The sequence below is a fragment of the Microtus oregoni genome, unplaced genomic scaffold, assembly GCF_018167655.1.
Source record: "Microtus oregoni isolate MIOR12 unplaced genomic scaffold, Mior012 000001F_ref0000356, whole genome shotgun sequence".
Lineage (NCBI taxonomy): Eukaryota > Metazoa > Chordata > Mammalia > Rodentia > Cricetidae > Microtus > Microtus oregoni.
In genome coordinates this window covers 17,339,112-17,352,289 of record NW_024543060.1, presented here as the reverse complement: position 1 = coordinate 17,352,289, position 13,178 = coordinate 17,339,112, and the positions used below count along the sequence as shown (strand labels likewise).

Here is a 13,178-nt window from a genome sequence, read left to right as displayed (position 1 = left end):
CATATACCAAAATCCCATTGCTTATGAATTATATCACAAAGCTGTTTTTAGAAAAAGAACATTAGTAAAATAGTTTTTCAGAATTTATTTTGCAGATCTTTTAAACCTAAGAATTCTTACAGAGTTGAGTAGACAGAAAAGTAAATAAGGCCATGTTCTGTTTGCTGTGGTAGAGTTTCTTTAAACCCGTTTACTCTTTTGCTTGTTTTTTGTTGAAGCATTACATTTCTTAACTTAGGAAGCTGTGGTTCCGTTGAGGCTGGAATGTTTTCCGGAATACAAACCACACTATAGGTTGTGGAAAGAAAATCCACATCCTTTTATTAAGCTTGACATTGTTGTTACTATTTTGTTCCTAATTGAGGGTGTGGCAGGTGTATTTAGTTAGGTGCAGAATTTCCTGCAGACGGTTTGACTGCACTCCCACACAGACTCTCCACTCCAGGGTTTGTGTCCTGTTTCTGGCGATCCTGAGGTGCCATTCTGTGGAGACATGCTAATAAAGGGCAAGAAAGGAAAATGCTCAGTTTGGGTAAAGGGGTGGTGCTTGAGGGGACATGTTATAACTGGGAAAGAATATTTCATTGTCAACAGCAAGGTTCCCAGTTTTGTCTGAAGATAAAAATGAAAAATCATTGTTAAAACACTTTCTGTTGATGTGTGTTAATGTCTGTAATCCTTCTTTCTTAGCTTTCGAAACAATTGAAAGAGAAAGGATGGAGAGTGGGAGATGTCCTGCAGGCCGTGTTTAAATACTACGAAGTGCTGGAAAGAACTTCAAGTGAGGAAAGATGCAAGTCGCTGTTCGATTGGCTTTTGGAAAATGCCTAGGTCAAACTCCAGACCAGTATATTTTATTGTTTGTTTTTGGAAGTAAAGAAACTGATGTTTAGGATATTTAGAATAAAATTAAAATGCAGAATATTAACATTTTAATTGAATTGAGAGGAAAGTAAGAAGCCTTTTAAATGCTTCCTGTCATCACACTGTATATAGTTGATACTTTTGTAATCTTTGTCAGAATGTTCTCTTATTCTTCTGTACATGTCTTTGTGTTGTGATGCTGAGAAATGTCTGTGAAGGAGGATCTAATGCTGAGGCTGGGGGTGTTGCCCAACAGCCTTTGTTTGGATCTACTTAGTGCTGCTGCAAACAGGGCTGAGGCAGCTGGCCTGGCCCAAGTGATGATTTTGTTCCTTTGGAAGTAAGTGGCATCTGACGATAATTCATCTGACATCAAGGAAGAAATCAGAGGCTGATATTTTGTTATGTGTTTATTTCTAATAAGTTTGTAATCTTTATGTACTGTTCTTTTAGAACAGTTTATTTCCATAGTTCCGCTGTTGGTACTTGTAGATTTCCCCAGACCTTTAATTCGTTAGCATACACATAGTGATTTAGGATTCTGTGAACACCGTGAGTGAGTTTCCTTAGCCTTCCATCAAGTGACGTTATTTGCTACTGCTGCCTATCATCCTGGAATGAGAAGGGAGGGGGAGAGGTGTTGAGAGCGTGTGCAAGAATAAACTTAAACCTCTCCACTAGTTTATTTTCTTTCACTTTAGTGTTTTCTCAGTTAGAAACCCACTGTTAACATTAAATAAAATGTCTAAATATTGTGCAGTAAGAATTTTGTCTTTTTGATTTATTCCACAAATGAAAATTCAGGTTGTAAAACACATTGAAATTTTAATAATTAATGTGGAAATATACTCAGAGAAGCCTAATAATAAGCTTCAGCTTTGGGTTTTTGAAGAAGAAAAAATGCCCACTTCCCCAAGAATAATTTTCTTTTAGCATAGTAGGCACCCTCCCTGCAGAGCGGACCTGACTGTTTGTGATGTTCCCATACATCGTCTTTGGCCTCCACATTCCGTGCTGTGGTCTGAGGAAAAGCAAGTTGATGTGAGTGAGGTGAGCCAGGCTCTGTGTCAGGTGTGTCTGTGATGTGCAGATGCTGCGCACATTTCCTCCACTAAGAGTCTGGAATCAAGGCCAAATCAGTTTTGTGGGGCTCTTGGTTTTTCTCTTTTATTGCTGCTCTCCCCAAGCTCTGACTTTACTAGAAGCTGCGATGAGTAGGAGACAGCACCTACCAGGCGCTCAGATGGACCTGCATTAGTAATTAGAGTGGAGAAGTGTATTGTACGAGAAAGCCTCACCTTGGCTTTACTCAAGAACCACATTGTAAACTCTAGTTTTTCTCAGTGTAACATAGAAACAAGGCCAGCCTTAAAAATACATTTTTCTATGTTTTCTCAAATATTTTTCAGTTTTGGGAAGTGCAGGGAAATATATCCAGGTGTGCTTTTGTGCAGTTGTGGGCTTATACTGTACTTGTACAAGGAAATATCACACTACACTTATGTAATTTGCGTGTATGTATTGGTTAGATTAACAGCAAAACTGAGTTCTAAATTTCTTTGAAGTGTAATTGGCTATATATTGGTTTTATAAAACGGAAACTGCTTTAGGCTTATTTATGTTAATGGTATAATCACTTGAGGCAAGCTTACCCCTTATGTTCTTGTTTCTTTGGTATTTTGGTGAAGCTGCTCTATACTCAGTGTTCTTTATTTAAATGCTACCTACTGACAACAGTCAGAGGCGCTGGCCTGAGTTGTAACATTAATAGTAGGACTCACATTGTGTCAGTTCTGTGCCGGAACACGGAGAACGTTAGAAGTATTGGCAGGGCGAGCAGACGTGTGGGTCGTTTTCCTACAGAAAGTGTTTGCATGTCGAGCAATGCCATGGACCAGGTGCAGTGTAAAGCAAGCTGTTGTGAAGCCTTCTATGCTTTCCCCAGACTTGCTCCATCCGTTTGCGCGTTCAGTCTTCGGAGCACCGCTGTTGAGGTAGCTCCGTCTCACAGATCTCCTGACATATTTGTAATGGACATTGTATACTGCCATCATGTACACTTGGCTCCCAATGAAATACATTTTACTGGACAATGTTAAACTTGTGATGTGCTGATTCTTGGTTTGCCAGTTTTAAAGGCATGCTGTGATGGACAGAAAGTGAGAGACCCCTGCTGAGGAACTTCTGGACCGATCTCATACTGAAATAGCAAGCGCATTTGTTTGTGTCCGTCTTTGTCTAAGTTGACCTTAAATGACGTTTGTATTTTATATGTTATTAATGTTGACTTTGGAAAGTATCTCCTGATTCAAGAGAAATGTCACCGAAGAAATGGCAATAGAGATGGGCTGGCTCCTTGTGATGTAAAGCTGACTTTACAGTAGCCTCCAGTGACCACATATAGTGTCTTTGTACTTTGAGAAATGCTTAATTTATCCCTGAAGATGTTTAATGTGAATTAGTTCAGTTCATACTACTATGATTCTGCTTAGCAAAGGGTTTCTGTTGCTGGGAGGGAGGTTTGTGTATTAAATGCACTGTGTAGAGTACAGATACTTGACCCATTTGACAGCCGGCAGCTTTGACAGTGCTGGTACATGTTCTCCATCGTTGAGTCCGGAGCCGTGCGACTGCCCGCTATTTCTCCACAACTACTATCACCAGTTTCTAGTCAGTGTATTATTTTGTAATTTTTCAGAGAAATCTTTACACAGAGTTTAAATATGCTGAGTGCACACATGAGGAGGGAAAATGCTTTCCATGTAAAACCCTGTCTGCCTGTCACCAGCACTCAAGAAGCAGAGAGTGTCTGATAATCGGAGGGGCCGTGCTCAAGCGAAGTGCGCCTTTCTCCTTGTCAGCACAGCCCTGTAGGCGTCCCTTGTTTGCTGTGCGCCTGCTCTGCACCGGCGGGCGCGGTGCTGGTCACTCCTGCCACTTTATTTATTTATTTTGACCACCTGTACATTCCTTCCATGTAGTTAGAGCTGTTATTCTTCAAGTTCTTATTTCAGTTTGTCGTACGGTTTGAACACTATTTAATGCCAGGCTTATATGTTGCTAAATTCTTGCTGCCTGTGGTTACTTGTGCCGTGTTCAAAGTAATCCGCATTCTTGTTCAGTTACTGAATATTAAGTAGAAGCGACTTTGAATAATTGTGGCTATTTGTTTGGGTTTGCTCAGTTAGTGCATTAAGGTCTTATAATGTGTAGTAGTAACTCTTCTTTTTGCTCTTGAGTAATTTAATGTTCATTTACCAAAATAGGAACTTCGAGATGCATTTGAGTTTTGTTTTAGCAGTGGCTCAGAAAATGTTTCAGAAATTACTTTTGTAATAATTTGCAATTAATTGTTCTTTTCACTTTACTCTTGTTCAAGCCTGTGATCTTTCCTCTTCCAGCTAAGAATTATCCAATAAATTTAAGAAATGTCAAGCTGTGGTTTTCATTCTGTAGCATCGTGTTCATTCTGTGTTGAACTAAAACCAAGACACTCAATAATGCTATGTTAGAAGACACAAAAGGGGCCAAGTGCTTATGTCATGGCTTTGTTTTGTGTTGTATTTTGAGTCAGGGTTTCTCTGTGTAGCCCTGGCTGTCTTAGAACTCTCTTTGTAGACCAGGTTGGCTTCAAACTCAGAGATCTGCCTGCCTCTGCCTCCCAAGGGCTGGGATTAAAAGCGTGTGCCACCATGCCCACCTTATGTCATGGTTTTTGAGGGCAGGTGAAGGTTAGGAATATTTTAGTTGAACGTTAGATTCTGTTGATTTCAGAGATGCCATAAGGGTACTGTAGGGACTTTGAAGCAGGCTGTTCATTTTGGATTTAATGCAAGGGTAAAAAGGATGCTGCCTCAAACATGAGCACGATTTTAAAATTCTTTTGATCTGCTCATGACTTCTCTCCCGCAGCAGCCTGAATAGCACCTACTATACTATTAAAGCTAGAAAGGCAGGGAGGCAGCCTCTGGCTCAGTAACAGTTTGTTCTGCAACCACAGGTGGTTTCAGCAAAAGTGTCTGACCATCAAGTTCTGGCGGGCAAGCAAGAACAAATGACAGTTGCTTGTGTTATGTTAGGGGTCTCCAGGTCATCCTGACCCATAACTCAAGGTGAAGCATCACACACATGGCACAAACCTGGAAATTAGTTTAAAAGATGTTACTTAATAAGATCTGTATAAAGAATTAATGGGTGTGTTAGATGGCTCCTGAAATTTTTGTAAAAAGGAAAGCTGAAGGTTTGACCACAACGGAAAATTGTTAAAATTAAAACACTAAAATTCTTATCTCTGTCCCCTCATGAAAGCACACATTTCAGGGTTTTCTCTGCAGCTCATTAAAATTGGGTGGTGGAAAGGCTGTTGCTCCCCTGCTGCAGGCAGAGAAGAGGCTTCCTCTGTCTGCAATGCCCATGTCCTGCTCATGCCCATGTCCTGCAGGCAGGGAAGAGGCTTCTTCTGTCTGCAATGCCCATGCCCTGCTCTTATTTTGGATTCCTGCATCTACCTGATTTAGAGATTAGAACTCCAAACCAGGGCCAGAGCTGAGGCCTGAGGGAACAAAAGGCCACAGTCCTGTAAAGAGGCTGGAGGAAGAGGTGGTAGGGACTGGGGAGTGTCCTAATTAGGGCCATCATTGCTGTGATGAGACACCCTGACCAAAAGCAACCTGGGGAGGAAAGGGTTTATTTGACTTAACACCTCCACATCACTGCTCATCACTGAAGGAAGTCAGAGCAGGAAACTCCAACAGGGCAGGAGCCTGGAGGCAGGAGCTGCTGCAGAAACCATGGAGGGGTGCTGCTTACTGGCTTGCTCCCCATGACTTGCTCAGTCTGCTTCCTTATAGGGCCCAGAACCACCAGCCCAGGGATGGCACCACCCACCATGGTCTGAGCCCTCCCACATCAATCCCTACTTAAGAAAAACCCCTGCAGGTTTGCCTTCAGACCGATCTTACGGAAATCTTTTTTAAAATTGAGATTCCCTCCTCTCAGATGACTTTGGCTTGTGTCATGTTGACATAGAAGTATCCAGCACAGGTAGGATGGCGGAGCAGGCCTTCAAGCTAGAGCAGGAGCAATGCCAGGGAAGGAAAGCTATTCTTGGCTGGGAATGTGAAAGGCAAAGCTGCACCCTGACCACGGTGATCCTGAGGCATGAGCAGCAGTGCTGACAGGCCAGGGTCTAGCTTGTGAGACTCAGGAACTGAGAGGTTGGAGCTCCGGCTAGCCAGCCACAGTGGTAATTTGGCGGTCTGCTCTCAACAGCGGTTCCCATCTGCCTCCCGCCAGCGTGGACTGGTCACAGAACTACAGGACTGGATGGCTGCTGTGGGGACACGCTACCTTCCCACAAATGCCCTGCAGCCTGTTCTTCATGGGTCACTTGAGATAGTATTTGGGACCGATTTAGAAGCACATATGTTCCGGGGCAGTAAGAGGGAGCCTTTGGAATGGGACAAACTGTGTCCAAGTCTGGATGCTAACTGCGAGGCCGAAGCTGCAGTGCCGCTGTGTGCCTCAGGGTGGTACAGCAGCACAGTCTATGGCTTACAACACAGTAAAGCCTTCTTATTCCGGTGAGCCTGATCCAAGTCTTTCTTAGTCTCCCGTATTTCTTGTTTCAAACAGGCTGGATCCTAATTTAGCCTGTATTTTCAGGTCTTTTCTTGCTGGCTTGTTTCCATCCCCAGTCAGAACTGGGGCGTTTTCTTAAGTTACTAAAAAGGAAACCCCTCTCTACCTAAATTCAGCCTCAATTTCAGGGCGGAGCTGCTCCTATGGGCACCTGGTGTGGGCCAGGCTTGCCTAAGGCAGAGCGGAAGTCGGAACCGCCTGGCGGACGGTCAGGTGAGCTCAGACACAGGGCACCTTGTACGCTGCACCCGAACACCCGTCCTCTCTGAAGGGAGCACACTGGACTTCACGGCCTAAAGTTCCTTTTCTAGTAAGTTTTGGTTTTCTGACTTCAGGTTTGAAGGCGTCAGAGCCGTAATCCAGGTGGCAGTCCTCATTCTTGACAGCTGCGCAATGACCGAGCCCCGAGAGGTACGTCCGTGTGGGTGGACAGACCTATAATTATATCGCTTCACGACTTTTAAATGATTTTATGAGTTACTCTCTGACCCAGATAACACTGATCTTTTTTTTTTCTGACAAAGATTTTTTTAAAAAAATACACTTCATTTTGGCTCTTGTGTTATTTCTTTGAGTCAGCGCCATTATTTCCTGAAAGATGATAGACACACTCTCACTCCCAGCATGATAAAGGATTCAAAATAAACTTGTAGCGAAAGGATCCCCTTACTATAGGATCGATTCACACTGGAATCTAGAACATACTAATGTACTGTTTGACTGGTCAGAAGCATGCAGGAGGGGAAAATTGTCTGCTGGGATATAGTTAAAACTTCCTGGAAGTGGCTGTTGGTGACAGCCAAGCTGAAGAGACTACCTATTCATGTAGCTCCAAGGGTTCCCCAACTTCAAGTTCTTGATTTTATCTCTTATGGGTTTTTATTATCATTTTACTGCATTTTTATTATTTGTGTGTGTGTGTGTGTGTGTGTGTGTGTGTGTGTGTGTGTGTGTACCTGCATACCATGACATGCCCATGGAAGTCAGAGGACAAGTTCCAGAAACTGTTCTCTTCTTTTCCCATGTGGGACCTGGGGATTGGGTTCAGGTCATCAGGTTTGGTGACAAACATCTTCACCCACACTGAGCCCGCTCCCCAGTCATCTCTCTTTAGTCTTCAAATAAATCAAGACAAAACATTACTTTTAGTTGGCAAAAATAATGCCTGCCCCTAATACGTCCAGATATAGAACCCTGGAATCCTTGAATCTGTTACCTTACATGGTAAAGAGAGATTTATTTCTTCACTTAGTACTCATTTATTTATCCCTTTTCCCAAGACAGGGTTTCTCTGTGTAGCCCTGGCTAACCTGGAACTTGCTTTGTAGATCAGGCTGGCCTCGAACTCACAGCTGCTGCATCCTGAGTGCTGGGGATTAAAAGTGTCGGGGTGCACTATCACAGCCCACTTTCATTTATTTATTTCTCTTGAGACAGAGTTCTGTACCGCCCAGGTTGGCCTCCAGCTGACTCTGTAGATGACAATGGTTTTGAGCTCCCGATTGTTCTGCCTCCGGATGACATGACCCTGAGATGGGGAGATTAGCCGTAACTATCTATGAGAGTTCCATGAGTCTCCATTGGGAGACGGTTCTGGCTTTTGGAGAGTGTGGCTGCAGAGCGAGGGGCTGAGAGGGATGTGCTATCCTTGCTGTGAAGGCCGAGAAAGGCCCCAAGCCAACAAGTGCAGGCTGTCGTTGTTAACCAGAGCAAGGGTGAAAATGGATTCTGGGAGCCTGTGGAGACAGAGGGCGCCCCGAGAACACCCGTGTTAGATGTCTGACCTCTGAAACTTTGAAATGGTGGGAGCTACATATTAAGGCTCCATGTTTGTGCAATGTATTAGAACAGCTGATCCAGGGTGGTAGCCATTAGCCATGTGCAGGTGAACTGCCTGAATTGTGACTAATTCAAACTGTACTGTGTCACATGCAGATCAATTTCAAGCTTTAGTGGGAAAAAGTAAAAACAACAAAAAAAGTCTCTAATATTTTATCTCTATTGATTATATGTCAAAATGGCACTATCTTGAATTGATTTTTTTTAGATGAAATGAAACACATTATTTTTTTCACTAAAAATGCATTTAAAGATGCAACTGATAAAAATTGAAAGCGCAGCTATGGCTTGCATTCCTGGCCCACAGGATGCTTCTCCTGGGCAGAGCAGCAGTGCCGGATCCCTGAGAGGTAAGAGGCAGTCGTCCTGATGACTGGCTGTTCTCTTAGTGCTGAGTAGTGATAGTGTTCAGATCCAGGCTGGGTTACTAGAGAAAGCCAGGCTTCCTGTGTCCTCTGGGACTGGATCACAGGTGGAATGCTATACGGGTCTCTATGTCCTCAGCACCCCAAAGAATGTCTAGCACATGTGCAGAAATGCAAAGAGCATGCGGCATCAGTGTTAGCAAGCTCTCGAAGTCCTGATGTGACAAAAGCTGGCAAGTTCATTCAGACACAGTCGCCCTGGAGGAGCTAGGAGCCATGGTCTAAGGGGATGCAGCAAACTGGGTTTTTCCCATTGTGACCAGCGTTTGTTGTTCTGTCTTTCCCTTCCAGGCTGGGGTCATTTGCCATTTTCAGCAGAAATGTCAAGCAGAGAAACCAGAAGGCTGCCTTGTAGCCCAAATACCAAGCCGTAGCCACGCACAGCCTCCGACTTATGTCTGTGACCGCTTCCCGGCAGGTGCAGAGAAAAATGCCCCAAGCTCAGAATCAAGGGACCAACTTTGCCTTTGAAATTTTGATTCTCCTCTGAGCTGCTTCATGATCAGTTTAGCATCCCTTAATCCTATTATCACAGCTGCTAATGTTTACGTTCATTGGGGCTGTGGCAGTTAATTCGTGGATCTGCTTAGAAAGATTTTAAAATATCAGAAATAATTTGCTCCAGTAATGAGTTGTCCTTGAACAGAGTTTGAGAAGATTGCCAGTTGATTTACTACAGCCCTGACACTGATGTGTGGTATCTGTGGGGGATTCCATATGCATCCTAGGTCCAAAATATACCGTTTGAAATGTGTCTGCCATAGTAATAGACAGCTAAATGTTGCTCCCCCGTTCCTGTATGAGGTCACTGCTTAACTCAAATGAACTTTGTGCCATTAAAAACGGGGAAGTACAGTTTATTTCATTGCCATTTGAGTCTGCTTTGAGGTATTGTGGACGGAAATATCCTGGTTACTGGGTTGGGATGATTCACGGAGTGGAACAGCCTGGAACCCAGCTTTATCTTGTCTTCATCTTTATTTTGTTTCGGTATGGAAACTAATCATTTGAGGTTGGCAATATGGATTTTGGCTGAATTTCTTCAATATTTTTTTTCTGTGTTTCTTCACCTCAGAACAAAAATCTCCAAACACAGGCTGCTCTCCAATCACCAAACCTGCTCACGACCCCTCTAAAAGGTTGCTAACCTAGACATTACAGTAAATGCTTCCTGGTGTTGGTTAAGCTGTACAGTCATTGCTTTTGGTCAAAAGCAGTGTTACAGTGTAAACCCAGAAGCAAGAAAGAGACTTGGGAATGAAAGCATTGCCAATGGAGACAGTATACAAACACACACCACACACACCCCCAACATCACACGCACACATACCACACACACCACAAACACATACACATACCACACACCACAAACACACACACACATACCACACCACCCCCCACCCCACACACCCACCCCACACACCCACCCCACACCCACACACTACACCCCCACCCCCCACATGCTCACACACACACCCACACACACACACCATACCACATCCACACCGCACCCACACCACAGGTTGGATTGTAACCTTTTTAAAGACCTCACCTCTTACAACCCACAGTGGTTAGCTCAAAGAAAATAACTAGATAAAATAAAAGACACAGAGCATTTCCATGTGCCTTCAGGCGGCTCTCTGCATGAGAGGGATGTGTGGCGCTCCGTCACCTCTGTATGGCTATGGGACACATTTAGGGAGGAAAGATTTATTTGTTTGTGACTTCAGGAGATTTTAGTCCATTGGCTGAGAGAGCGCCTTTACCAGCTCAACTTTCTCACTGACACGCAACTTCGTTCTTAATCTAGACACAGAAACACAAACATTGTATACAATTACAAGGCATCATGTGGTGTTTCGATACACGTGCGCATTGTAGAGTATTTCAGTCAGGTCATCTCTTTCTGCCTCCCCAAACATCTATCATTTTTATGGTTAGAACACTCAAAGTCCTTTCTTCTAGCTTTCTGAGACACGGCGCACACGTGTTGTCTGGAGGCACTGTATCATATCGTAGCACACCACAGCTCCTCGCTCCCACTTACTCGGTCACGCTTACCTCAGACCCTGCCAGTCACCGTTTGGCTTTCAACTCTGAGAACTTATTTTAGATTGCACACATGAGTGAGATCACGTGGCGCTTGTCTTTCTGTCTCTGGCATATTTCTTTTAGAATGGGGGCCCATAGTTCCATGCCTGTTGTGAGAAATGACAGGATTTCCTTCTTTGTTGGTCTAGGCTGTTGTTTGCTGTATAAACTTCACTTTCTTCATTCATCATTTGAAGGTCACTTGGGCTGTTGCCATTTCTCTGCCCTTGGGGGGTGCCGCGTAGACTCAGGCGCGTAGATGTCTCTTCAGCATACAGATTTCATGTGCTTTGGGTATACACACAAGAGAGGGATTCCTGAATCATATGCTAGCTCTTGTTTTAATTTTTCTGAGGAATTTCCATGCTGTTTACAGCAATGCCACAGTGAACTCAGTTCCCACCAGCAGCGATGCAGGGTTTCCTTTTCCGTCCAGCTTCAGCCGTGAGGTTTGTGATACTCAACACGTTTCATCACCGTTTTGTGTTTTTTTTTTCTTTTTGAAAAATGTCTACTTAAGACTTACCCACTTAAAAACCAGCTTAATTATTTTTGTAATAGAGCTTTTCAAGTTCCTTATGGATCCTTGATACATCAGCTGAAGTTTGTAAAAAGAAAAACACATTTGCTCATTGTGTAGGCTGTCTCTCTGCCCTGATGCTCGCTCCCCTCTGTGAGCAGCTTTTTGGTTTGGCAGATTCGTGTTCTGTGGCATCTACTTTCTACGCTTTAAGGGGTCTTGTCTAGGACCCCTCTCGTGGTCCAGTGTTGGAACATTTTTCACGTTTTCTTCTGACAGTTTCGTGACTTTAGGTCTACACGTACATCTTTAATCTGCTTCGAGTTGATTTTTGTACCTAGTGTGTGTGGTGACATTCTTTTTGTGTCTCTCTGATAGCGCCCTTTATTGGGAAGCTTTGCTTTTCTGGACAGTGTGTTCTCAGCACCGGGTTGAAGGTCTGTGGGCTGACCGTGACTTCTGTCACTTCCAGGTTCCCTCTCCTGCTGTTTCTCTGTCACCCCCTTCTTAGGGTTCTGGGAGCATTTCTGGATCATTCTGCTGCCACTAGAGACTCTAGAAACAAACATTTAAGCAGGCTTCATCACAAGCTAAAGTTCAAGGTTTGTCATGTTCAATCAGTTCAGCCTGGAATTTTCCAAATGTGTTGCGCATTGTCAGAGACAGGAACTAAATACATTTCTTGAAATGCCGTCAAAGAATTTGTATGTGTCTTGAAATTCCCAGTTTACTTAGTATTCTAGTTCCTTTTCTGTTGCCATGACAAAACAAAGACCAAAAGCGACTTTGGGTGGAAAGGGTTTATTTGACCTATTACTATTTTTATTTTATTTTTTTTTTCAAGACAGGGTTTTTCTGGGTAGCCTTGGCTGTCTTTGGATTTTCTTTATAGACCAGGCTAGACTCGAACTTAGAGACTCACCTGCTTTGCATCCTGAGTGCTGGGCTAAAGGTGTGTACCACCTTTATTTGACTTATATTTCCAGGTTACAATTATTCCTCCAGGGAACTCAAGGAAGAAAGCTGGAGGCAGGAGCCATGGGAGGACACTACTCCCTCACTCTCTGGCCCGGCTTCTGGCTTTATCCACCCCATGACAACAGTACAGGGCTAGTGTCACTCACAGTGACCTGGGCCATTCAATACCAATTGATAATCAAGACAATCCCAGACAGACAGGTTACAGACCAATCTGATGGAGGCAGTTTCCTCTCAGGTGACTCTGGACTGTGTGAAGTTGACAGTTAAAACTCTCCGAGACACTTGGTCATATCTACTAAGAGGCAGCTTCTCAAATCTAATCAGGTCCTTATGAAGTTCAATAGGACTGTTTTACAACATGATGACTTAGCTATACATTGACCAGAAAAAATGTTAGGTAGAGCACACGCTAGTTAGCTGACTTAGTCATTCCATATGTATACATATTTTAAAGCATCATGTTTTATACCATAGATATATGATTTTTATCAATTAAAAAATGAAATTATTATTGTGTGTGCGCATGTTCCACATGTGTATGTTCACCATGGAGCACATGTGGAAATCAGAGGACAACCCTGTGGGGTGGATTCTCCCCTCATACCTTTCTGTGGATTCTGGAGGTGAAACTCAGTTTTAATCTGGTATAGCAAGAACTTTACCAGATGAATGACCGTTAAGACCCAAAATATCTTTTTTAAAATATCTTTTTTTTTTTTTTTGATTTTCGAGACAAGGTTTCTCTGTAGCTTTTGGTTCCTGTCCTGGAACTAGCTCTTGTAGTCCAGGCTGGCCTTGAACTCACAGAGATCCGCCTG

At 43.5% G+C, this 13,178-nt stretch overlaps 1 protein-coding gene across 5 annotated transcripts in view; it reads left to right on the top strand.

Annotated features, from left to right (window-relative positions):
• Akap11 (A-kinase anchoring protein 11) overlaps positions 1-4,294 on the top strand; it is a 44,057-nt gene extending 39,763 nt beyond the window's left edge. For all 5 annotated transcript variants that reach the window (XM_041664231.1, XM_041664222.1, XM_041664201.1 and 2 more), the window contains one exon: positions 691-4,294. In XM_041664231.1, the coding sequence (XP_041520165.1) occupies positions 691-831 (141 nt within the window). In that variant the 3' untranslated portion in view covers positions 832-4,294. The remainder of the gene's footprint in view (positions 1-690) is intronic.
• The last annotated feature ends 8,884 nt before the right edge of the window (positions 4,295-13,178 follow it).